Raw genomic sequence first — 24315 nt, forward strand, 5'->3', positions numbered from 1 at the left:
TATGTGAAAGGGAGAGAGAGAGAATGAGTGGGAGGGGAAGAGGGAGAGGGAATCTCAAGCAGAATCTGCACCAAGCATGGAGCCCAACAGGGGGCTCAATCTCATGACCATGAGATCACAATGTGAGCCAAAACCAAGAGTTGGATCCTTGACTGACTGTGCAAGCCAAGTGTCCCCACCATCTACTATCTGTGTCTATGAATTTGACAACTCTAGATACCTCATATTTGTAGACTCATACAGTATTTGTCCTTTTGTGAATGACTTATTTCACTTAGCACAATGTCCCCAAAGTTCATCCATGTCATACCAGGTGTCAGAATTTCCTTCCTTTTTAAGATTGAATTATATTCCATTGTATGGGTAGACCATATTTTGACTATCCATTTATCCATCGATGGAAACTTGGGTTGCTTGTACCTTTTGGCTCTTGTCATCCCATGAATATGGGCGTACAAATATCTGTTTGAGCCCCTGCTTTCAATTGAGTCATCTGCTTTTAAAGAAACATTTGAGGCACCTAGGTGGTTAAGTCGGTTAGGCATCTGCCTTCAGGTCAGGTCATGACCCCAGAGTCCTGGGATCCAGTCCCATCTCAGGCTCCCTGCTCAGCAGGGAGTCTGCTTCTCTGCCCCTACCCTGGCTCGTGCGCACTCGGGCACACTTTCTCTCCTTCCCTCTCTCTCTCTCCCTCACACACATTCTCTTTCTCAAATAAATAAATAAAGCCTTTAAAAAGGTAAAGGAACATGCAAGTTTGGACATTGAGCATATTGAGTAGTATGAACATAAAACCAGAATACCTCTCTTAGAATGTTTATGAATGTGTAAAACCCTCAACCTCCTTGAATGAGCATCTGGTGAGAGATAGAGGAAAAGGCTTCAAATCCTCTGCAAGTCAATCCATCAGGTGGACACTCAGAGAAAATTTAATTTAAATTGGAGAAATAATAGACCCATTTTGTGGAGTATCTTCATAGCATCTGCACTGATTTAACCAAATTTCTATCATTGCCACAAAATGAGACTTAATCTTAACATATTTCCTCTTCTCTTGTTTTTTTTTAACTTCCTTTATAACAGAATCTAAGTCTGAATAATTTCTTTTTATTCTCTCTAGGAGAATTATTCAAAAAAGGTTAATTGTATGAAACACCATTAAGAGATCTGTGACAAAACAAGAGAGAGAGAGAGATCTGTGACAAATCTCAAGTCTAAAGCAGCCAGAGAGGACAAAAGGGCATTTCTATGATCTGTTCATTCAATACATACTACATTAAAAAAATTGGCTATATATATATATAAAATATATATATAAAATATATATGTATATATAATTTACCATTTTAGCCATTTTAACAATTCAGTGAAATATATTCATAATGTTGTGCAATTGTCACCACAATCCAGCTCCAGACCTCTTTTACCATCCCAAATGGAAACTCTCTACCCATTAAACAGTAACTCCCAATTCCCTCAAGCCCCTGGCAACCTCTATAACATTTTCTGTCTCTGTGCATTTGCCAGTTCTAACGCTGACTATAAGTGGAATCATGCGGTATGTTCCCTTTTGTGTCTGGCTTCTTTCACTCAGCATCATGTTCTCAGGGTTCATCCACGTTGTATTATGTGTCAAAATTTCAGTCCTATTAAACTCTGAATATATCTCATTTTTTATATATATATATATATATATATATACACACACACACACATATATATGTATATATACACACATTTTATATGTTTTATATATTATATAATTTTATAAATTATATATACACGACATGTTATTTTTCCATTCATCTGTTGATGGACACTTGGATTGTTTCCACAGTTTGGCTATTGTAATTAATGCTGCTATGAACATGGGTGTCCAAGTATCTGTTCAAGTCCCTGCTTTCAATTCTTCAGGGTCTATTCCCATTGTTGATTCATAGGATTTTATATTTAACTTTCTGAGGAACTGGTAAACTGTTTTTCATAATGGTGGTGCCATTTTACACACCTACAACAATGCACAAGGGTTCTAATTTCTCCATATCATCACCAACACTAGGTACTTTCCAATTTTAAATGATACCGATCTTAATGAGTGTGAAGTGGTCACCCATTGTAGTTTTGATTTGCATTTCCCTAATGACTAACTATATGGAGCATCTTTTTGTGTGTTTATTGGCCATTTATGTATCTTCTTTGGAGAAATATCTGTTCAAGGCCATCCATCCTTTGTCCATTTTTGAATCCAGTCATTTATTTGTTGTTGTCGTTGTTGAGCTGTATGATAATACTTTTTCATCACTGTGTTAGGTGCTGGAAATAGACACTTGCAGGCTAGTGGGAGAGGTGGACCATATTCTAATGCAGTGTGGTAAATCCAATGACAGTTATATAGTGAAGGTATTATGAGAATTTCAAAGAGGGACACACTAGTGCTAGTGGGCAACAGACAGGGAAGTTGTCCTGAGGGATATGGTGCTTTAACACCATCCTGGTCTCAAAGGATGCTGGGCAGGTAAAAAGAGGGAGGGTGAACACTCCAGCCAGAAAGGAAACCATGAGCAATGGCTTGCAAGCATGAAATAGCAGGGCGTGTTCTGGAAAGTACAAGCATCTACCTGCAGTTGAAGAAGCAAGTCCAAGGCAGGCAGTGGCAAGAGATGAGGCTGGAGAGGCAGACGGGGACTGGATTATGCCAGATGTTAGAGGCTATTGTAAGGTGTGTTTAGGCTTTACCCTGAGACCCATGGGGAGTGATTGAAAGGTTTTAAGGAGAGGAGTTAACATCGTCAAACTTGGATTTTAGACCAGAGCTTCCCAATCTTTTTTCTTATTCCATCAAAGTACATACAGCATGAGAATTCTTGTAGGGCATGGAGGTAAGTAGACCTGCAGCTGCATGTTGCTGGAAATGACAAGCCCAGGATTTGCTGCCTCCGACCCAACACAGCTGGCCCGAGGGCTGAAATTGTGAAGCGGTTTCAGAGAGATCACTGTGACAGTCGGATGAAGGATGCATTGTAGGAAAACAGCACCAGAGGCAGGGTGTCGATTTCAACTAACCAGGTATATTGGGGAGAGAGAACATACCTCAGTGGTGGAATTGGTAGGACTTGATAGAGAGGATGTGGGGGCAGGGAGTCAAACGGGAGATTCCCAGGTTCTTGCTCGGATAACTGGGTGGGAGAGCAGCATGTTTAGGGAGATTATGCATTTAGGGATGAGGTAAAGATTTACTTTGAGATGAGTGGCTGGAGATGCAATAGATGGTCATCATGTCCTTGTTGGCTCTATTGGCTACAGCAACGTGAACCGTATAGACCCAGGAGTTAGTTCAGTGTGGAAATTCTTATAGCTTTGAAAGGAACCATGGGAGTGGTTGTGCTAGAGAGCCACCTCCTTCGAAATGTTTCCCAGCCCACAGCTTCAAACAGGCAGCCTTTCATAGGTACCATGTGACTGCAGCCTTTTGGACACAACTTTGGAACATTACCGGCATGAATACCTGACCCATCAATCAAATTCTCTCTCATGAGAATCAGGCATTGGGACCCGGTGACTGAGTCAGCTGTGTGGAACCAAGTCTGAAGTTCCCATAGATCAATCATTCTCATGCTGTGTCCCCAGATTATCAGAACCATTTGGGAGCTTGTTAGAAATGCAAATTTGCATACCTCATCTCATAACTACCAAATCAGAGACTCCTGAGTGGGTCCTGGCAACCTATGTTTTACAAGCCTTCCAGCTGCTTCTGTCGCAGGCTATCACTGATATGGACCCTTAGGATAAGACCATGATTCTGGAAGAAGCCCTGAGTGTGATAAGTCAGCAGAGAAAGCTGGTTTTCAGAGAAGCAGGAGACTGGAGGGGTTGGGGGGAGAGAGAGAGAGAGAAAGAGAGTGGAAGAGAAGAGAGAGACGGGTACAGATGTATAGAGAGAGACAGAGAGAGAAGAAACAAGCTACGTGATGACTTTCCAGTTCTGTGAGGTCCTGTTGTTCTTCCTGTGATAGGAATTTGTAAAATTTCCCTGTATCATTACACAAATCCCTTTTATTTGAATGAGGGTTTTTTGGGTTTGTTTTTTGTCTTGTTTTACAGTAAAAGTGCTCTGATTCCCTAGTTGATAATTTCCCCAAAAATCTACTGGGCATCTACTGCACGGCTACTTTTCAAGGCATCATAGAGGATACCATGATCAACGAGGCTTGGTTCTTGCCCTTGAGAAGCCCAGTTTAATGGAGGATGAATATAGACAACGTTAGAAGGGGGTTACTGAGCTTTGAGTTTTCTTGATAAGCACTAAGTAAATATTAGCTGCATCTCAGTGATATCTGATAAGGCCAGAGAAGACTTCAAGGAAGACTTGAGAGTTGATCTATACCTTGAATAATGAGTTTCGAAAGAGGGGAAAGAGATGGAAGGTGTTTCGAGCAGAGAGAAATTTGCACAAAGGTATGGGAAACTGTAGTATGTGTCTGGGAAACGTGAGTGGTGAGAGGGCAAATACAAATTAAAAAGAAGAGGCTTAGTTTTCCTTGCTGGAAATAAGAGAAGGGACTTCTCCTCACCCCTCCCTTTTCTGACTAAATTTCTTCCTCTGTCCTTGTCAAGTGTACATAAATCTTAGTAATGGCTAAACAAGTCTTTCCCTAGCCTCACAATCCCCCACTTTTCCTCAGGGACCTGGGAGCCCCCTCTTTGAAATGCAAACATCAAGGGCTATAGAACCCCAGATCTTTGTTCCTGTAGGAGGGTCACAGCTTAACTTTCCTGGACACCTTGCTTCAATTCGTAAAACTATCTCTCAGGGGTAAAGATATGAAAAGTTTGTTTCTCCTATGGATAAAGTCAACACCGGTGGTCTCCCCAGTTACAGGATAAAGTTAGAACCAACTACGAATGGCAAAAGGTGCTGTCAAGTCTTCTTACCTGAGGACAAGTAATTATTGACCTTGTAAACATGGATGTATTGGGTTCCATCCACTTGGCCATATAAGGGGGTGATTCCTTTCTGCCTTTGCAATTTCCTTAGTGGATTGCCCATGGTGTGCATCTCCTTTTGGCTCAAAGTTCATCCAATAACAAAAGTGTTTTCTTTCACTACTACCTTTGGCCTAAGCTTTCCAGTGTCCCCATGTCCCCATGTCCCCTTTGTGGAGAGGATTTTTTGTTTGGAAGGTCTTGTTCTTTGTTATATTTCCCCAACAGTGGTTTGGTTTGTCTGGAGTTGTACAGAGGGCAAGCCCAAGGCCTGAGCACAGAAGATTGCTGTGTTAAGAGTGTAGGCTTTATCCCACGAGGCAGTGAAGAGATCTGGGAGATTTATAGTCAGGGAAGAGAAATAATGAATTTCCATCTTAGAAAAATGACCCCAGTAGTAATGCGGAGGGTGGATTGGGAGGGAGAAGGGTCAAGTGGCACAGCACTAACTGTGGGCAAGATAATAATCTTAAAATACTATTTAAGGTTTTTCTTAGTCTGTTATTACTCAAAGATTATTCTTGGATTGAACTTTCCCTAAGCCCCATAACATTATCTAGACCTGTGTATGTCTATGTCCACCAGAGGGGCTTCTCTCCTGGATGTGGAGAGTAGAGGGCAAAAGTTGTGATTGTAGCCGCATGTCTGCCCCTCCTGAGCCATTTTTCCCAAATGGTTCATGTGCCTCTCTGGCCCCACAATCTCATCCCAGTGACTCTGGAATCCCAAGCGTCTTCAAGATCTATAAGATCTCTGACGGTGTCCTTCAGGAGAAGGGAGTTGCTTATTACAGTTGTCTCTACCCTTGGCTAGTGCTCAGTTTATGGTGAACACTCTCTTGAGATTCAGTGAGGCACCAAAGTCTCATTTATTAGCAGCCCCTACCTGGGGCCCCAAATTTTGACCATTCAATGTCTGCATTCATGTGAATTTAGCTTTTCCTACTCTAACAACGCATCAAAAGATTTCTTTAACATGGGGCTTGTAAATAGACATTGACAAGAGCCAAAACATGTTGAATGAGTTACACATATGTTTATTAAATCGTTGACAAAGGCACATCAATAACTACTCACTACATATACATAAATATATGTGTGTGTGTATATATATATATATATATATATATATTTAACACAGATGTGTTTCTTTCTTAACTGCCAATTTCCCCCAAGAAAAGAAATGTTCAACTCTTCAGTTCATGAAGGCTAAAGGCAATGTTTCAGTCCCAGTCCCATTCTTCTCTACCCTCTCCTTAAGACCGACATTGACCCTCAATGAGTTGACCATCACCTTCTGTAGCCATAGCATCTCTAGAAGCAGGCTGACTGCAGAGACTCTCTAGATTCCTTCGGCACTCTCTCGGGTCCTGTTGGTAATGGCCAAGGTGTCTGCTTTAGCCAGTGTTGGTCGCCACTGCTTTCTGCTGGGGGCACACTGTTACCCTGTGATTGTTCACCCATCTCCCTCTTTGTACCTATACATACATGCAATGTGCTGAATCATTCATGGGGTAGGGGAGGCAACCTCCCTCATTCTCATCAGGAAAACCTACAGTTTTTCTTGCATGTGTTCCACTTTGCCCCAGGTGCTCTGCCTGCCTCTGTACTGCACCCCATTTCCACGCATGGCACCAAAATGCTGGCTACACTGACCAGAACTTCCTTCTCACACGGATTTCTTCTTCTGAGTTCCATTTTGGAATGCTGTCCCTTTGCGTCGGGCATCTGTTTGTGAGGATAGGAATCGGACCCACTGTTCCTCTCACAAACGTCACCCTTCCATCCGGGTGGCTGTCCTTGCTCTCATTGGAGCTCTCAGCTCCTAGTTCCCACATACCATAGTCCTCCTGCCTAAGGGAAAAAGCTAAGTCTGAGCACTGAAAGGAAAATCTGGGTGGACTCAGTTAAACGAGCATGGCCAGTACAAGAAAGAGTAAAGAAAAACTTCAGAATCTGTGTGTCCCTCTGTTGAATATCAGCCAAGTGTCAGCATTAGACTCCTCGAGAAATGGGATCATGGATTAGGCCTATCCTGTGTCACATTCTTTATCATAGACACTGACCACAGGAGCGGATTCTGGCCTGTGGAATTTTGGAACATTTACTATCTGGTCAGTATTTTAGGTTCATTATTCTATCAAAACTTTCCTGACAATAACCAAATTACAAGAATCTTCCTTTTGGGCCTTCTTGAGGTGGTGAATGACTGTGCCACTAATCCACAGGAAATGTGACAGTTGCTAAATGCTGTTTGTTCTGGTAAAAAACATATACCCCTTATCTAGACATGCGACCTTCTGGTATTTGGCCACCGGAGAGTCATGCCTTTTTTTTTTTTTTTCGATTTATTAAGTAAACGTTACACCCCATGTGGGACTCGAACTCAGGGCCCCGAGATCAGGCATCATGTAGCTCTGCTGGCTGAGCCAGCCAGCTGCCCTGAGTCATGACTTTTTAAATACAAACACTCCCAGGGGGCAGCCCATGAACACTGCCAGTCTAACACTGTGGTGCAAATGGTCTCCTAGATCTCAGCTCTGAGCTGCTCTCCATAGCCTGAGATGCCCAACGGGGAAGTTCTGAAGGAATGAAGTCCAGATCTGTCTGGGTGAGCAGGTCTGATAAGTTGCTACCATGGAGCTTCCAGAGAGCCAGAGACCACCATGGGGGATGAGAAAAGGAGGCTCCTAGAAGGCTGCTGAATAGAGGTTGAAAATTGCCAAGGTCAACAGTGTACAGCCAGTTTTGCCTGAGGGTCAACCTCCCTCCGGCCTGATAGAAACTCCATTTTGATGGGGTTTGGGAATGCCTGCCCTGAATTCTTACCTATCACGCGCCAGTTTCCAAGAAGACATAAACTGAATTCCGAAGAGGCCAAAGACCTTTTGTTAATGTCTATATGTTGAACTGGTCTTCACTTTGGGATTATCACAGACTCACAGAAACATGGACAATACACCTGAGGGCTGCAAGTTGGCTTATTGGGAAATGCCACCATGGGAACCACGCTCAGAAAGAGTAAAGTGGGGCAGGGGGGACAAGGGAGCGCTTAGCTCTGTAGGATTCAGCCGACACTGGACCTCCTCCTTGGCCCCCGGCACAGTTCTAGACACGTGAAGAAAGATTCGCGTATTCCAAAGACTCTTCACCTCTGTTTTCTATCAGCTTGACTACCAAATAGTGGCCAATGTTTTCAAGTATTCAGAAATCTGACAGAATAAAGTATTACCGAGTTACATTTTGCTTTCTTAAAGAACAAAAACGATTATCTTTTCTTCCAGTGCCATTTGTTAGTGAAAAGCAATTTTAAATGAGAGAAAACATTGTGATGGAAAAATTCACGCATCTCATTGTTACAAAACCATTGATGCCCATCTGGGGGGAAAAGAAAATGGAATGAACAACTCGGGTTTCATATGTTCCACTGAAGATGCAAGATAGAAACAAATAACTGGAAAATACGAACTTATAATAACATATCTTAGGAAATGCCTCAGAATTTCTGAAGCACAATAGAAGCCAGCAAGCATTATCTCAAAATGTTTAGTTTTCTTTTACTAAAATACAAATGTGCCTTTTTTGCGTTCGTAACTTCAATATCAGAGAAATAATACATCTAATACAATGAGTGTATTATCTATATAATTCATAATACTTCAGGTATATTTGGAAATAAACTTCTATGTATGAAATAGAACTTGGGACCAAGTCATAAATTTAAATTTTATACTAGAATTACTAAATATTAGGATTAATCTACTAGAACAGGAATAGCTTTTAAGTAAACTCCTAATGTATGAGTACGGATTCATAAAAAAAAGACAGAACCATGAAATTTATGCGTTTTATTAAAAGAACCAAAAAATAAACAACACAAGTAGCATACTAAAATGACTCGCATAACGCACACTTTTAAACACAAATGAGCAGTACAGCACTATAACTTGGGGGTGGGGATGGAAAAAAAATCAAAGCATCTACCCTATTGATAGCAGTTGAGGGAATGAACTATGGCATTTTGGAGGCAAAATATGTTGGGAAGAGTTTTCATCTGTAAAATATCATGGTCATTATTTAAATCCATAATTGTTGCACATGGCTAATAATTTTCCCACCTACAGGTATTTTTAATTGACATTCTTTTGTCCCAAATTTGTGCTTCATTTTCTACATTGTACTGGATTTTTGTTACATAAATGCACAATGTTAACCCTTAAAAAAAAGAATACATTGAGAAACTTCTTTTATTAAAATTTAAATGATTGTAATTTGGGGGTATGATAACAAATGGTTCATTTGCTAATAACTGAAGCAGCAACAACAATAATAAAAGGAAATTTATTTTGCAAAGGGCAACCCCAGAACCCAACAATAGGATGGTCGTCTCATTCTCTCAACTGCTAGACACAAAAGACAGCAACACAGAATAATTTGGTTTCCATCATGAACAGACAGCATCCATATACAGAAATAAAGCTTTGCAACCATGCAGTTCTATGACAGATAAATCTGTACGTTGTGTGTTTTGGGAGAAAAAGCATGGCCTAAAGTGGGGTTACTTTTAGGTCTTGTTACAGAGGTACTTTAAAAAAAAAATTAAAGGATTATGATGTAGAAGGTGACTAGTGAGAATTTTTACAATAACTTCAAATAGTTGGGACTTAAAGTGATACATTTTTTTTTCTTTTTGGTCTACTATTATTGAGGATGGGTTCTATTTAAAGATAAAATTTCTGTGGAATCAGCCTGCTTTGGAGTATTACTGGGTAGTTCTTTCCTAGGCAAAGCCAAGTGGAGGGGCTGGAAACTGTACGGACTAGTCCAACGAAGCCCTTTCCTGGGCTTAATAGCAGAGGTCCTTTTTGGGCCTCAAGTCATTCACCTTTTGTTATGTTTCCTTCTCTAATCTGACTCACCGAAAGAGCCCCTGTGTTTCAGCTCCAAAGAGTATGACCCAATGGTGGTCAGCATGGAAAATGTGTCATCAATTAATTGGTTCTCCTTTGTGATGCTTTTAGGTTCATACTTACTATATTATAGATGATTCTTCACTTAAAATTGTATATTTCTCTTGGCTTTATGAAAATATATTGTTGTGGCTTATAGGTTCACAGGGGACTATCAAAACAAGAACACAGGGTGAATAGGGAAAATATGCTAGTGGTGAGGTGGAAGTTGGAGTCCCTAACTATAGAATGTGTGAATGCTTACAAGTGGACCAGCGCAGACGCTGGTCAGATGGTCAGGCTGTTAGTTGCAGAGCTGACTCTTGAGTGATTAAGGGCTGAAGGGGAGGAAAAAAAGACAGAAATTTCTAACCAACTGGCCCTGAGCTATTACACAACTGTAAGGCTTGGACTGCTTTCTGGCTTTGGCTCGTTTTCCTCTCTCTGTAGGGGAGAACCAGCAAGATGGGTAGCGATACTGATACCAGCTCCCCTGATCCCAGGGTGGGTTCCTTCTCCAAGGAAGGAACCTGTGTTCCTTCTCACTTCCTCCTGTGACCTATCCTCATACCTTTCTGACCTCATTGCCTGGAGGCAACAAAAAGTTAGATGGGGGAATGATAGGTGATCGGGGAGCTGAAATTGACAGAGACGGTCTGATTGAAACATCCTTTTCCAACTCCTACATATGTGAGATTTGGGCTGGTTCTCTTCTGTTTAGTTAAAACAGTAGGAGGCTGTATGGCACCGTGAAGCACTTTCTAATCCAGTAAAGGCAAGTCAGAGGACTGCTTCCACTGAACAGGTATAAGGTAAGTAAAAACATTTATAAAGTTGAGCCAGGAGCATTTCTTTCTTCTGTTGGAGGGAATGAAATGCCCCGGGCTGGCCGTACACAACTGTGAAACTAAGTCTTTCAATGGTTGCCAGTTGGGTTTTGGGATCTGCGTTTTAAAGAAGTAGTGATGAACGTTAACACTTTTAATGGTCACTTAAGTAGATATTAACTTATGTAAGGAATACCTCTCAATTGGTAATTTTCTGTGAAAGATGAAATCTAAGTTGATCAAAATGAGAGGGTAATTCAGTGCTTGCAACCATTGAAAAAAGAAAACCTTTGTCAGAATCCTGCCTGGTGTGTGTGTGTGTGTGTGTGTGTGTGTGTGTGTGTGTGTGTTTTACAGTGGAGATTAATCTAAAAAGTCAACAATCTTTCCTACTGGTTTTGCAAAAAATATGAGGGATCTTCGCTCTTGGTCAGTGCTGTTAGCTAGCTGATGGTGACCCTAACCTGTTACCAGTCTTTTCTATTGGTGAACCATAGCAAACCAGAAAGCCTCCTCAACAGCAAAGCAACATCGTGCTTTAGCTAAGTCTTCTAGCAAAACCCCCCTCCTTCTCAAGGCCTTAGAAATAACTCTATCTTACTAACTTTTTTGCTATTATCACAGATCTCTTATATTTAAAAAACAAAAGCTCCAAGCATAGCGTTCATGGACTATGTACAGAAGTGCAAAAAAGGTGTGTCTCACACAGTCGCACCCTAACTGAGACCGTCAGTTAACTGCAGCATATGTCTCTCAAACACTGTTAAGGGGTCATTCCACAGTACTTTTACACAAGCTTTTACAAATATGAATGAATTCACTTCAAAATACACATCCATCTTTCTCTAATCCTCATTTGGATGTGTTGGGGTGGGTACGTAATTCCAGAAAAGAGAATTTTTGTTGGGACAGCTATGCCTCCTGCACAGAATAATTTGGAGTAAGTAATGTTATGGAAAAAGGTCATGTAATAGATTAGAAGTGCAATGATCACGTTTTGAAGTTGAAATACTGTGGAATAACCCTATCCACACAACAAATTCTATTAGCTATAAAGCCTGACTCTAGAATCCATGTGTTGTAAACTTTTTGATGAGAAAGTCAAACAAGGACACAAAATCAGCTTTTGCATGGCAAGGTGGGATTAAAGAAAAATTCAGCCAGATCTGTTCTCTTGAGTTTTGAGCTGTACCTTCTACATGCTCATACTGTCAAAAACCATGTATAGTTAACAAGTAAAATTATCACAAAAAACCACGTGTCTAAAGGTAGCCATGTTGTAGTTTTGTTGCTAAAGCAACAACTAAATATAATTAGTTAAAAATTATTATTTGTATATAAAGTTAAGTTTGTTCTTAAACTGTGAACTGTAAAGAATAGTTATGGACTATAATCTACATTTTGTCATGTTTCGGTGTCAGTTTAGAACCTATCTAGGTGGGTTGAGTATATGTAGTAAATCTTAAACTCTTCTCTAACTTTCCTGCAAAGTTAAATTTGTTAGTGACTTAGAGATATAAAAATGTAGTCTAATAAAAACCTTAAAAACTCAAAAGAAAAATGAAAACCTGGCACCAGTTAGTGACTTGGTGCTCAGAACCTATCTTTGCAATTATTATCTACATTGATGATGCTATCAACTAAGTTTGCAAAAAAATTTGTGATACTCTTTTAGATACTATTCATTCTGGTGCCTTCGACAGGCACTGGTAAAACTAACAATGAGGTCACTATCTTCCTACATCTAGTCAACACAACTGGGAGAGAGCCTATTTCTCTACTTCTATTTCAATGTGTGTAGAAATGGAGAAGGGACAAAAAGAAAAAGGATTCCAGTTTCTAGTCACACTGTGCATTACAGCTTACCCTACAGACTAAAGTAAGTCGGAACCTTAGTGAACACAGCCCCGGGGTACAGGACAACACTTAATGGCAAGATCAAAGTGCTTTCGCATGTTCAAAAACGGATGGCAAAGGTTGATGGAGGAGGGAGAAGATGGCTTTTCACTTGACAATGAACTACAAATTAGACTCTAGTCTAGACAAGTGAGATGAAATGCAACAGCTGGTTAGAGAATCATGCTCCAATTGCAAAAGTAAATACTGTATTTAAATAGCGATTTTATGAATCCATTTGGTTTTAATTTCATCTTAATCCCTCTTTAAAATATACTTCTGTTCACATAGTGCCTTCAAAATTTTTTTGAACTACTAAAAACTTCTTAACAGGTAACTTTTAGATTAGATTGTTTTCTCTGTATACCTGACCTGTTTTATCCAAGTTTCAGTACTTTTTGCCTATTTTTGCAAAAGGCTGAGAGAAACGGACAAAAACAATAATTTTGGATAAATAAGAAGCCCTTGTACAATACAAAGCTTATAAAATGTCAACTAAGAATCACAAGTGGTTAGAATTTTATATATACAACTCATCCAGTAAATTATTGTTTAGAGTCACTGATTAGTTTTGTGACTTGGCTTTTTAACTGGAAATTTATAGTCTAATGACTCTCGTTTCTTCGTTTCTTTTCTTGAATAAAGAGAATCTGCATTAAGCATTGCACAACTAGTTTAAAGAGTGCTATCTTACAATTGCATTTTTGTCAACGTTCTTTTGCATCTCATCAAAACTTTAGAGCCTTGAATCTTCTTTCTTTAAATTCACTTACAAAGTTAACTTTTACAATGCCAACTCTTTCAAATATTGTGGCACCCAAAACTCCAACTACCTGAATATCCTTCACTGAACCTCTTACTGAAAAATAAGTCACCACTGATGTCTTCCAGTGCTCACAGCATCATAAAAACCACGGTACGCTACGCTTCTGGTCTATGTACATCTTCCTCAGAAGTTTAAAGGGTTAAATGAGACAGTACATTGTATCAAAACATCAAAACTACACAAAAGAGTCGTTTTGCACTGAAGACATCTCTATCCCCCTTAAGGAAGAAGCCCAGACTAGCTTGGGTGCTTCCTTCCTGGGTTTGTGGGATTAGCTCTGCCTTTCTGGAGAGGCACTGGCACAGGATCTATACACAAGTTATTTCACAAGGTTAAGATTTTGGGAAACAGAAATGAAGTGGTTCAAAGAATCAACAGGTCAAAGTCTGGACCCCTCTGGTTCTCTAATGCCAGGCAATACTGTTAAGAGATGACAGTGTCTTGACGCAAGCAAGACCATTTAGAAAGGACTGATGACCGTGATTCGGGATTGATCATCAAGAACAACAGAATATCAGCTCCCGTGCAGCTGATTTTGCTCTTCCGTATTCTGAGCAGAATGGATCTACTTTGGGATTAGAGTCTCAAATGTTCTGAAGCACCAACAGCACGAAACAGAGGAACAACCGAAAGTTGGGAGGTTCTTCTGGGTCTTGCTGCCACCGATTAGGTAGGTAGCCATGGGCAGGTCACGTGCCCCGGGCCCCAGTTTCATCCCTCTTGAGAAGGTTGTGCCAACTCCATTGTTCTGTGATTCAAATGCTGCTAGCCAGCTTAAGGAATCCTAAATCGGATTTTCTCTTGGCTTCTCATTTTCACGAAGGAAAACAAACCCGCTATATGTATTAAATTTGCTGACTGTATGCTTTCTAGTGAAAGAATATGTATTTAGTAGAAAATATTAAACCTAGGTTGATGTGAAGTATCTTAGGGAACCATTTTACTTGGTCACACAATTATTTCAGGAGGATTAGTAATGTGAATTCAGCTCAGCTCCACGGAGCACAGCTGGTCTGTCTCAACCAAAGGGTGCTGAGAAGTTCTCTATTACAGTTTTCAAATACATATAAAAACAAACAAATCTAAATGAAGAAACAAAAAAAGGCTTGGTTACAATATGGCTCTGTTGTCAATAAAGCCTGGGGAAGGCAACTCGACACAGAGGCTGGCTCCCTTGTTGAAGTGTTCAACGGGACTGGAAATTCGTGTGAACAGAAGCTAAAGTCAACTGTGGACGGCCTTCCTAGCAGTTGTGAGTAAACCAAAGACTCACTTGAAATGCCTTCCTACCCTACTCCTCACCCCCACTGTTTCTCCAGACCTATATTCACGCTCCAGCTGTGATCAGCGGGGGAAGGCTATCCATTTGGGAAGGAAAGGCCTCACTTGGAACCAATTCCCTTTCACCCTGACTTTTGCAAGATTGCCTCTTATTATTCAGAGTAGTCTGAAGAGAATGCACCATTTTCAGCCAGAGAATGGCACTTGTGTAAAAGGTCACGTTGCAATGGTTTTCCCGCACTTTCCTCTAAATAACGTGAAAACCATCTCCACGCCCTAACCTTCCAGTTTAATTTATAACCTACAATCAAGCATACTTTTAAAGCTCCAAATACCAGTCTTCAGCTGAAGTTGACAAATGGTTCAGCTTTAGATGCTTAACCTAGGAGATAGGATCCTTGAACCACAAGAAACGTAATGGGCACTTCACATAAATGCTGAGAAATTCCTTTAAGGGTGAACTGTAATTCTGTAAGCTTTTGAGGAGTGACATTAGGGGTTCATGTTTTCAGAAGTTCCCTGTTTTTTTCTGCAGATAATTATTTCTCTCTCCCCCAAAAAACCCTAGTCATGTTATTGTATTATGCAAGGTCAGTTCGGCAGGTACAAATTATACACATGCATGTTTATAATGAATGTCTGCCCCAAGAAACTTACAGAAATGTTCTGAAGAGAGAGAAAGCATATTAACATTAATCTGTTATGTTTTTCAAATGCACATATTTCTGTTTCCCGTTAGTAATATTTTAGTTGAAATCAAACACCACACATCTAGAGGAAAACACTATAGTATGTAAAAATCTAACACAACACACCACAATACAATACAATACAACAGTGAGGAAAATGGTACTGGATACCTTTGTTACATTCTAAATCAACCCAATAGACTATTGTGTAAACAAAACAGTAAGGTAACACTTCAAAACAGATGAACATTTACCCACTGTGGAGATTCACTCAGCATAATGGTTATTGGAAAAATCACAAAGAATAATGCAACAAACTACAAAACTTTACGGTCACGTTCTACCTACTAATTCAAATAAGATAAATGATAGTTACTCATTTTCTATGCTGTTTTAACATCTCCACTGACTGTTTAATGCTTTACTGGTTTTGTCAATTGAATCTGTTGGTTGGTCGATGCATTTTGTTTAATATATTGACCGCACCACACTTATTGTTGCGTTGGTAGAAGAGGACCTACGAGAATATACATGGAAAGGCCATATGGAGGTTCTCATGGAGAGATCTTGATACTCCGTAACTCTGTTGTTCAGAATTTCAACTGAAATGGAAAAAAAACAAAACAAAACAAAAAGAAAGAGTGAGAAATATTAAGGGGTTATTGAAGTAGGAGTCGGGATACTTGGTTCTTGCGCGAGTTCTGTATATCCCCCACTTCGAGTTTCATATCCTACATCTGTGAAAATGGGGCTGTTGGAAAGGGTCACAGAGAGTCATACGGCATGACAGTTCATGGCCTCACTGAGTGCTAGTGCTCAGAATCGCCCTAAGGTGACAGACATGTGCTCAGGCATTTAAGGTGTCATCCACACAATGCCTGAATGTGTGGATGAACAGCCACCCATCTCTCCACTTTCTTCAAATGTACATTGGGAAAACATGTTCGATACTCACCGTTTTGAAACACGCAAATATTAAATATACTTGAAACTTTTTTTTATCTGAATGGTTTGGAGCCATGCAGAAATAGCCAAGCCAATATAGCATTTTACAAAACTACGTTTTTGAACTCTGGAGAAATTTTCAAGATCTATTACACATGGAAGTGATTATGGTATGCCAAAGACATCTAAGGTTTCCAATGGAATCTAGCGAAAAGGAATCACGATTCTCAAACAGGAGCTGTTGGAAAGCTCGTCATTATATTTGACAACTTTTGTTTACTTTATTGTAGCGCAGCCCATGAGAATCAGGCAGATGTTTGCAAAACCTGTTTGCTCATGTTGGATGCTAATCCCAAGTTGCCACCATCCCAGATGATTCCCCTGAAAACAACTACGATTTATAGCTAATTCCATTATTCCATGTATTCAAAGGTATCTTTTAAAAACATTCCTTATGCTTGAAAGGACTTGTTTGTCTAATGGTCTAATGTGCAGTCAGCCATAGGCTCTGTCCAGGAGTTCATGTTCTAAGCCAGGTTCTGGGGAACTAGTTCACCAAGAGAATAGAACCATCACCTCTGTCGATTAAACGAAACACTCCAGCCCTGAGAACCTCAAACTTTCAATGACTAATATATGCAATTCAGAATCCATACACTTGCTTAATAAGTCCCTATCAGTCATTAATTAAGATACCTAGGAGTCCTAATTGGCTTGAAAAGTCACATTTCCAAGTGAAGGACTGCTTAAATTAAGTGTGTGCTTTGCCTGGCTCTGGACCCGGCAAATGGGAGATCAAAGGGGTGGGGGGTGGGGAGGGAATCCAACAACAACAATTTTTTAAAAAGCCACAATTTGATGAAAATAATGATTATTTTTAATCATTTAAAATAATGATTATTTTTAATCATTTAATCATTAATCATTAATCATTTAATCATTAATCAATTGCTGGAGCAATTCTGATAGACTTACATGGAAAGCAACACAAAATGGCAGAGCATAAAAAGCACGATCTTTTACGACATCATGGGAGAAGCATATTGCTGTCTTTTAAGATATTCATTGTAGTCAGACTGTGACAAAATTACTTTGCTTCAACAACAGCAACACAACGAAGCTAGAAAAGTGTTAAGGAATTAATATTCAAAAGTGATCTGTGCCTTGGGCTGACAACTCACACTCCTTTAATAATAGGAAAACATCTCAGAATTTGTAAGCTCATTGGGAAAACAGTACTGGCTGTCATTTTTTTCACAGAAAAAAATTGTGTATTTGCTCTCCACATTTCAATTTGGAAAATTTGGAGTGCTAAACTCAAGCTCTAAGTTATAAGCAATGCCTATTAATGAAAATATTTACCAAAGCCTTTAACAAATGCAATTGTGTAAATAAAAGATATCTATAAATAATATTCATATTAATACTTAAAGAAACTTACTGTTCTACTGGTAACTTCTACATCTGTGAAACAAACATGCTGCTATTCAGTTCATCTATTGATAATGGGGGTATCTATAGTAGTGAAAAAGATTGTAGATTAAAATAGTTTCTTGAAAGAATCCCATTTATTTTGTTCACTGTTTGGACATGGCAATTAAAAAGCATAATCAATTTTGCAGAAAAATTGAGACATATTAACCATATCCACTAATAGTTAATTTTGCAAAGCATGGATTAGAATGTGGCTTATTCCCCCAGTGGATTAATGCTCTGTGTGCTGTGTGGTTATCACACTTGTAATTGAAGCACCGGTGGAATGTGCAGTCTTAAAGTGCGGATACCACCTTAATAAGGCAAAATGGCCCTCATGTTACATGATGATTGTTATATGTATCTCATGACAATTTGGAGACTCCCCCCCAGTTTAAAATTTGTTTTGGGACTCTGCCTGTAAATACCTAAAGCAAATGAAAATCACAACAACCCAGGCACATCTAATGCCCGTGAGATCTCTGATGTCATCACTGAGTGTCACCGAGTGTCAGAGTGTCAGTGTGACATCTCTGATGTCATCACGGGGTAATGGTAAGGATATCTGAGCCCTGGAAAGAAGTGCATTATTTGGCTTTCTTTCCAGGAGGTGTGAAGGTAAAAGGCGATGATAGTACTAAGTGCAAGTTCAAACACAATAACCAAAACAATGGTAATAAAATAAAGCAAATTCTTCTCTTGACCAATGAGGAAGCATTCAAGGAGTACTTCGTATATGTGTTTGAGGATTGGTGTGACAGCAGCGATCGTGAGCATAGTATAGGAAGAGTGACCTCTGGTAACTAATTCAAAATGAGGAAACTGCTGGTTCGTTGCAGGAAGATACACAAAATGTAGTGACTCCTTAAGAAACACACAGGAGGACGGATCAATGTCTCTCGCCAATCCCAAAGGCATATACGGGGCCTTACCAACATACGGTCGTTGTCTAGGTCTGAACAGGTAAAAGAAATAGCCAAACCTGATTGCCTGTAGCCGCTGCAGCGAACGGAAGGTTGGTGGCAGGTGTTGTTGCCGCAGACACAGTGGTAGGAGGCGCGCCGTGCATCATGGGCACTTTCAGTAGGAAACCACGGAAGCAACACACGGGAGGGTGGAGGTTTTATGCAACCAGGACAGAAACGATGGGATGGGGCGTGGTAGGTACCACAGCAAAAAGCCATGTGACATCATCGTAATGGACACACCGGGGTGCAACATGCAATCACAGTCAGTGCAAAGCAACACAGCACAGAAGGGGGAAAAATTTAAAAAGAGAAAAGGGGAAAGCCAATTATAGTCACCATTGAAGGAAATGGAATCATTCTCAACAGCTCGTTGTTCAGCAGACTCCCGTTAGATAGTTGACTTAAAAGGCCACATTGTCGGAAGGGGTTATGATGAGCGCATATGACAAAAGCTGATTTTACCAAGGCTAGCTATCAGAATACCTAGTCAAGCAGACAAGTGACTGGGAGGCACATCTGAAATGTGAGTGGGAAAGTATGAATTGGTGCTCGGGTTCACCAACTTAGAGACCTGAGTATCATCACTAGATTGGCAGTGCAAAGAGACAGTTACAGGTAGACTTACCTGATCTACATACACACACACATACACACACACAGAAATGGCAGTTTGATTGGTGGTATATGGTGGGCAAGTATATGAAGAATACAGTGGGCTATGCACACAGGTGTTTAAAGTACACCTCTGGCAAATCCCTTGGAAACGTAGGCTGCTTGTCAAACACACACATGGGGTCCTTCCTCGTAAACATTCGACAAAACCGTGTCTTCATCGCAAATATTAAAGCAAGGACTGTAGGGCTAGCAGCTGTCACGTCTCTTTCAGGATTTTTTTTTCCTGCTTTTTCTAGTTTGTATCTCATGTTAGAAGCTTTTGGGATGCTTTTCTCGTTTCTAGCTCATTCTGGAAAGCAAACTAAGGAATTAACGTGTGAATGGTACGGTGCGAATGGCGAGTGTGCATATATAATAATTTATGTCTACATCTATTGAATTCAGATTTTCTGAAAGTCTACAGAGTAAGTAAATGGCCTGGAGAGAGGAAAATCAATATACAACAATGTCACAGAAACCACAAATGTACCCCAAGCGGTGATTAACAGAAATCCTGCAGTCACCCCTTAAGCGTATCTCCAGTTACCCATTACCTACAGACATCACTTAGTGTATCACCTGCCGATTCTAAAACCACCCTTGTTTTCCCTTTCGGAGCACACCAACTATACCAGAAGCAGCGCCACTGAAGCATGCAGTTTGCATTCCTACACAGAGCTCTTAGGTGAAAAGATAGGGGGCAGAGTCACAAAATGTGAAGACAGAGATGCAGTTTACCAACTTGCAGAAGTCTGTTCTAATCATACGCGTGGGATGCTCCTGTTAGTATCAGTGGACATGGTTTACCTTCTACAGGGGACAGCCAACCGCTCCATAACTGAGGCCCCACCTCCAAGGCCAGGGGTCAACCCTTGCTATGTTCGTGAGTGCTACTACTGTGTGTCATTTTGATCTTTTTGTTTCAGTAAACCTGATTGTCCCTTTGGGGTTCTGCATCTGCTCTGGTCAACCAACAGGACAGACGTCAGGCTGTGGCAAACTCTCAAAAACTATGAAAAGTCTTGGATGGATAGGACATGGGGGGTGAGGGGTGTGGTGGGACAATTCCTCCCTGTGTCTGTGCCCATGGGCTGGGGAACTGCAAACTCCTACAATGCAAACAAGTCTCTTTCTTCTCTTCTTCAGTGTTAGTGACGGTAAAAATGGTCTTGAGACGGCTACCAGATGTATTGGTGACTGATTAAAGGATCCGTGGGTAGATTGTTAAGAATCACATATCCCCAAAGAGTCATTTTGAAACGATTCTGTTGTGCCTGGTTCCCATGCACCTGGCACTTCCTCCCAGAACACCATGGAATTCATCCCAGAACACCAGAGAAGGCTCTAGCTTTGCCTAACTCATCCCTTGTCAACCTAGAGTACTGAATGATTAAGATCTCCTGGATAACTTTGGTGGGAGTAGGAGGGGAAGAACTGTTTTGTTAGACTTTACAAATTACACGTTGAAAGCAACCAATGTAAAGCTAAGAATGAAACTTCCCATTCTGGCTGGCTAAGGAAATGCTTCAAAATATTTCAGCTGCAGTTTTTAGGATGAAAGGAGAGAAATGGCAGGGTCCATATTGGGCTCCAGTGGAGATCACCTAGGACTCAAGAGTGTAGCACTGTTGTCATTCTACAGAGATGTGAAATAGACAGCACCCTATTAAATCTTCACTATCCAGAAAATGTTCAAACGGTGCTAAACTATCAGCTTTAAAATACAAAAGTGCAGAATTCTCTTACTTTCTTCCTATTTGGGATGAAGTACCCTAACCTGCTTATAGCTTAGCATGCAACTGGTTTTCTAGGATGTATATACATATAAATGATTCCAATCAAGGTCTATCTGCGTTATAATAGCAGGAGAGGGAAAGGTCCCTAGCCACAGTGTTGAAACTAGAGTGAGAAGCAAGTACCTTCTTGCAACTTTTGTCATTAATATGCTTGGCCTTCCATAGAGCAAAGGCAGACCACAAGACCATTTCCAAGCTTCTTGACGTTGTTTCCTCTCTTCTTTGTGCCCTGACGCTTTTCAAATGACCCTTCCTCCCAAGCCAGTGGCCCGTGAACCACATCACCCAATCACTCATCTCTTTCACAGTCATGACAGAAAAACACTTTTTTGGATTAAAAAAAGGTGAGAATGTTTGTACAAAACCTACCAACGCTTGAAGCGGGTGCCATGCACAGTATTGGCCCTGTACACCATGCAGAAAAGCGTGAAAAGTAAAGGAGAGAGATTTCATTATTAAATCTTTACAGAGAGAAATCATTTTTAACTAGAAAGATATTCTTTGCAATATTAATTAATGAGCACATGCAAATCCAGTAAACCCCATGCTTACAATTACAGCTTAGTTTTAAGCTCCCCAACCCCGGTAATCAAAGTAATTCTTGGATTCTTAGGTATAAAAATGAACATTAATTTTTTTCCTTAAAGGAATTACCTCGCTTAAATTGCATTTAAATTACCACAGCCTCGTCCACCATAGGCTTTTAATCAAGAGGGGGCACTGAGCCTGACAGATTTTAATTTTGTTATTAATTGAGGGGAAAGGGATTCTTCTGATACATCGTTCCTAAGTCTAGACTTTACCTTAGCCATATCCAGCAAAAAAAAGTATAAAAATTATAAAACTTCTGTTTTTAAAATAAAGAACTACTGTGGTTAGTAACTAAAGACTGGGTTTCTATGGTTTCCTTCTAAATTAATTAGCTGATTAATTTACCAATTAACCAATGGGTGTTTTCAAGTGTAGGTATACAATGCCATGTGTTTAGTATGTTTATGTAATTAATAAGGCTTTCTAACCTAATTTGAAAGTATGTCAGCTTCATTTAATAATAGTTTCCCAACTGGGGCATTTATGATTCTTGTAAAAAAAAAATCTACTGTACTCCCAGTGGTTAGTATTTTCAATTTATTCCTAAGAGACTATATGATCATTCTTAAGTACTGAACCACAGGAAGAACAGTATTTCCCCTTATATATGTTATTTATTTGAACAAAATTTTCTGTTCAATTTGGTACAAAACTGTTATGTTATTACATACATTTGAATGTAGAAGGTAACAAAATTTCCTGCATAGTATCAGGAAAATATGTTAAACTGCTCTACTTTTTTATATTAATTGATATAAGAGTTAAAGGATAAAAGTATGTGAGATATATATACACATACACACACACATGCTATACTGTCTTATAACTACATTATAAGTTCAAGGGTAGTTTTATTATCACTATCTTTGGCATATCAAAGATACACAGATTATGTATCATTGCAACGCTGAAGCTGGGAAACACTTTTTTTTTTTTGAGGGGTGACCAGTGTCTTTTCAAGTGATACCTAAGAGTCAAGGAATTAGTTTGAGACCGAACCAAGTGAAACAATCATCAGAAGCAAAAACTAAGAAATGCTAAAAGGAAAAATGTTGACAGTTTTTCCTCATTTGATTTCAAACCATTACTCTTAAGGAATCATAGAAACATTTGGTCCTATAGACTGGCAGATCAAGTCTAAAAGCCTTATTTTATTTCCAACCCAAACTCCCGCTGACAGTGCTCGCTTTAAAGCTCTTTGGCAGCTGGCGTGCACTGTACACATTCACAACATCGCTAGACTCGCGCGGCCCAGAGCCCTGTTCTCACCTGCAGGGATAAATGCTGGCTGCGGGAGCTGCAGGTTAGCCAGAGCCTGCTGGCAGTGGAAAACACTGGGGTTAAAGACCGGAGTGGCACCATTGGTCTTTTCAAGTGCCGATCTCTTTGGTATCAGTTGAAGCATACCAGGCTGGAGGGCCTGTGAGGGAGGGAGGGATTAATACATAGCACCAGAGAAAGTAAAAAATGTACTCAAAGCGAGCAAGCAGCAGTTAGATAAGGCATGGCCCGGGAACCCTTTGCCATGGTAGCCTATCCACTGAGCAACTGACTAGATGAGTACTTAGTTCTAAATGGGAAATAAACATACAGGGGAAACATCCTGATTTTCAACTTCACTCATTTAGGCAAATAAAAAGCAGCCTCCTCATTTGACTAAGATGTGACCTGAAGCTTAACAGCAAATAATCATTTGAAATTAATACCTCGGGGATGTTCATTCCTGAATCTATTACAATGAGATGAGCAGAAGCAACAGAGAGAGCAGGAAAGGGATTTTTGCCAGCTCAAATTCCAACATGGATCTAGGAGATCAATGGTATATAGGTGATAAAACAGATGTCGGGAGGTCAGAGCCTGATACTGTAGTTCCATAAAACAAAATCCAAATTATGGAAGAGATTCGGGTCCAAATCCAGAACTGTGCTTGTCCCAACTAACATGTAAGGGAAAAGCAAATAAATTCTTTTCTTCCCCACCACCCACCTCATCCAGGTGATACAGTTAGCAAAATGCATGCAATTCTCATTTATAGATGCTCGCTGTGCATTTCAAGATGTATCACTGGCTTCATTAAGTCCTTGTCAGGTTTAATTTAAAATGCATTAGAATTTAAAATCCTTCTTTCATGTCTACACTTCTTTCAAAATCCCACTGTGCTTATAATACTCAGTCAAATTTGCTCCTGATCAGATTCACTGGAGAAGTTTGACATGACTTTTTACATTTTATTTTTTTGTCAGCAAATTACACGTGACTTAAAAAAATGTCCCGGCGATAAGACTCAGGTATGCTCCAAATTCTTAAGGAGACAGGAACCCTTGTGTTGAGTGACTAGCATTCTATATGCCAAAAAGAGGGCAAGCCATGATCTCCTTCTTCCTGTGGATCTCAAAGTCTAAAGGTATCTCTATTTTCCTTTGGGAACTAAATATTTA

The 24315-nt window shown here is 40.1% G+C and overlaps 1 protein-coding gene across 5 annotated transcripts in view; it reads right to left on the reverse strand.

Annotated features, from left to right (window-relative positions):
- Nucleotides 1–15283: 15283 nt before the first annotated feature.
- The window catches only part of MBNL3 (muscleblind like splicing regulator 3), a 101861-nt gene continuing 92829 nt past the window's right edge, over nt 15284–24315 (reverse strand). For 2 of the 5 annotated variants that reach the window (XM_032843352.1, XM_032843356.1), the window contains 5 exons: nt 23147–23297; nt 21656–21691; nt 18851–18945; nt 17837–17910; nt 15964–16052 (listed from right to left, as the gene is read on the reverse strand). In XM_032843352.1, coding sequence (XP_032699243.1) covers nt 17854–17910; nt 18851–18945; nt 21656–21691; nt 23147–23297 — 339 coding nt within the window. In that variant the 3' untranslated portion in view covers nt 15964–16052; nt 17837–17853. Of the gene's footprint in view, nt 16053–17836; nt 17911–18850; nt 18946–21655; nt 21692–23146; nt 23298–24315 lie in introns of all 5 variants that reach the window. The other 3 variants (XM_032843354.1, XM_032843353.1, XM_032843355.1) reach the window with 3 other exon arrangements.

Source organism: Lontra canadensis, unplaced genomic scaffold (genome assembly GCF_010015895.1).
Source record: "Lontra canadensis isolate GAN:19392208 unplaced genomic scaffold, GSC_riverotter_1.0 scaffold138, whole genome shotgun sequence".
Lineage (NCBI taxonomy): Eukaryota > Metazoa > Chordata > Mammalia > Carnivora > Mustelidae > Lontra > Lontra canadensis.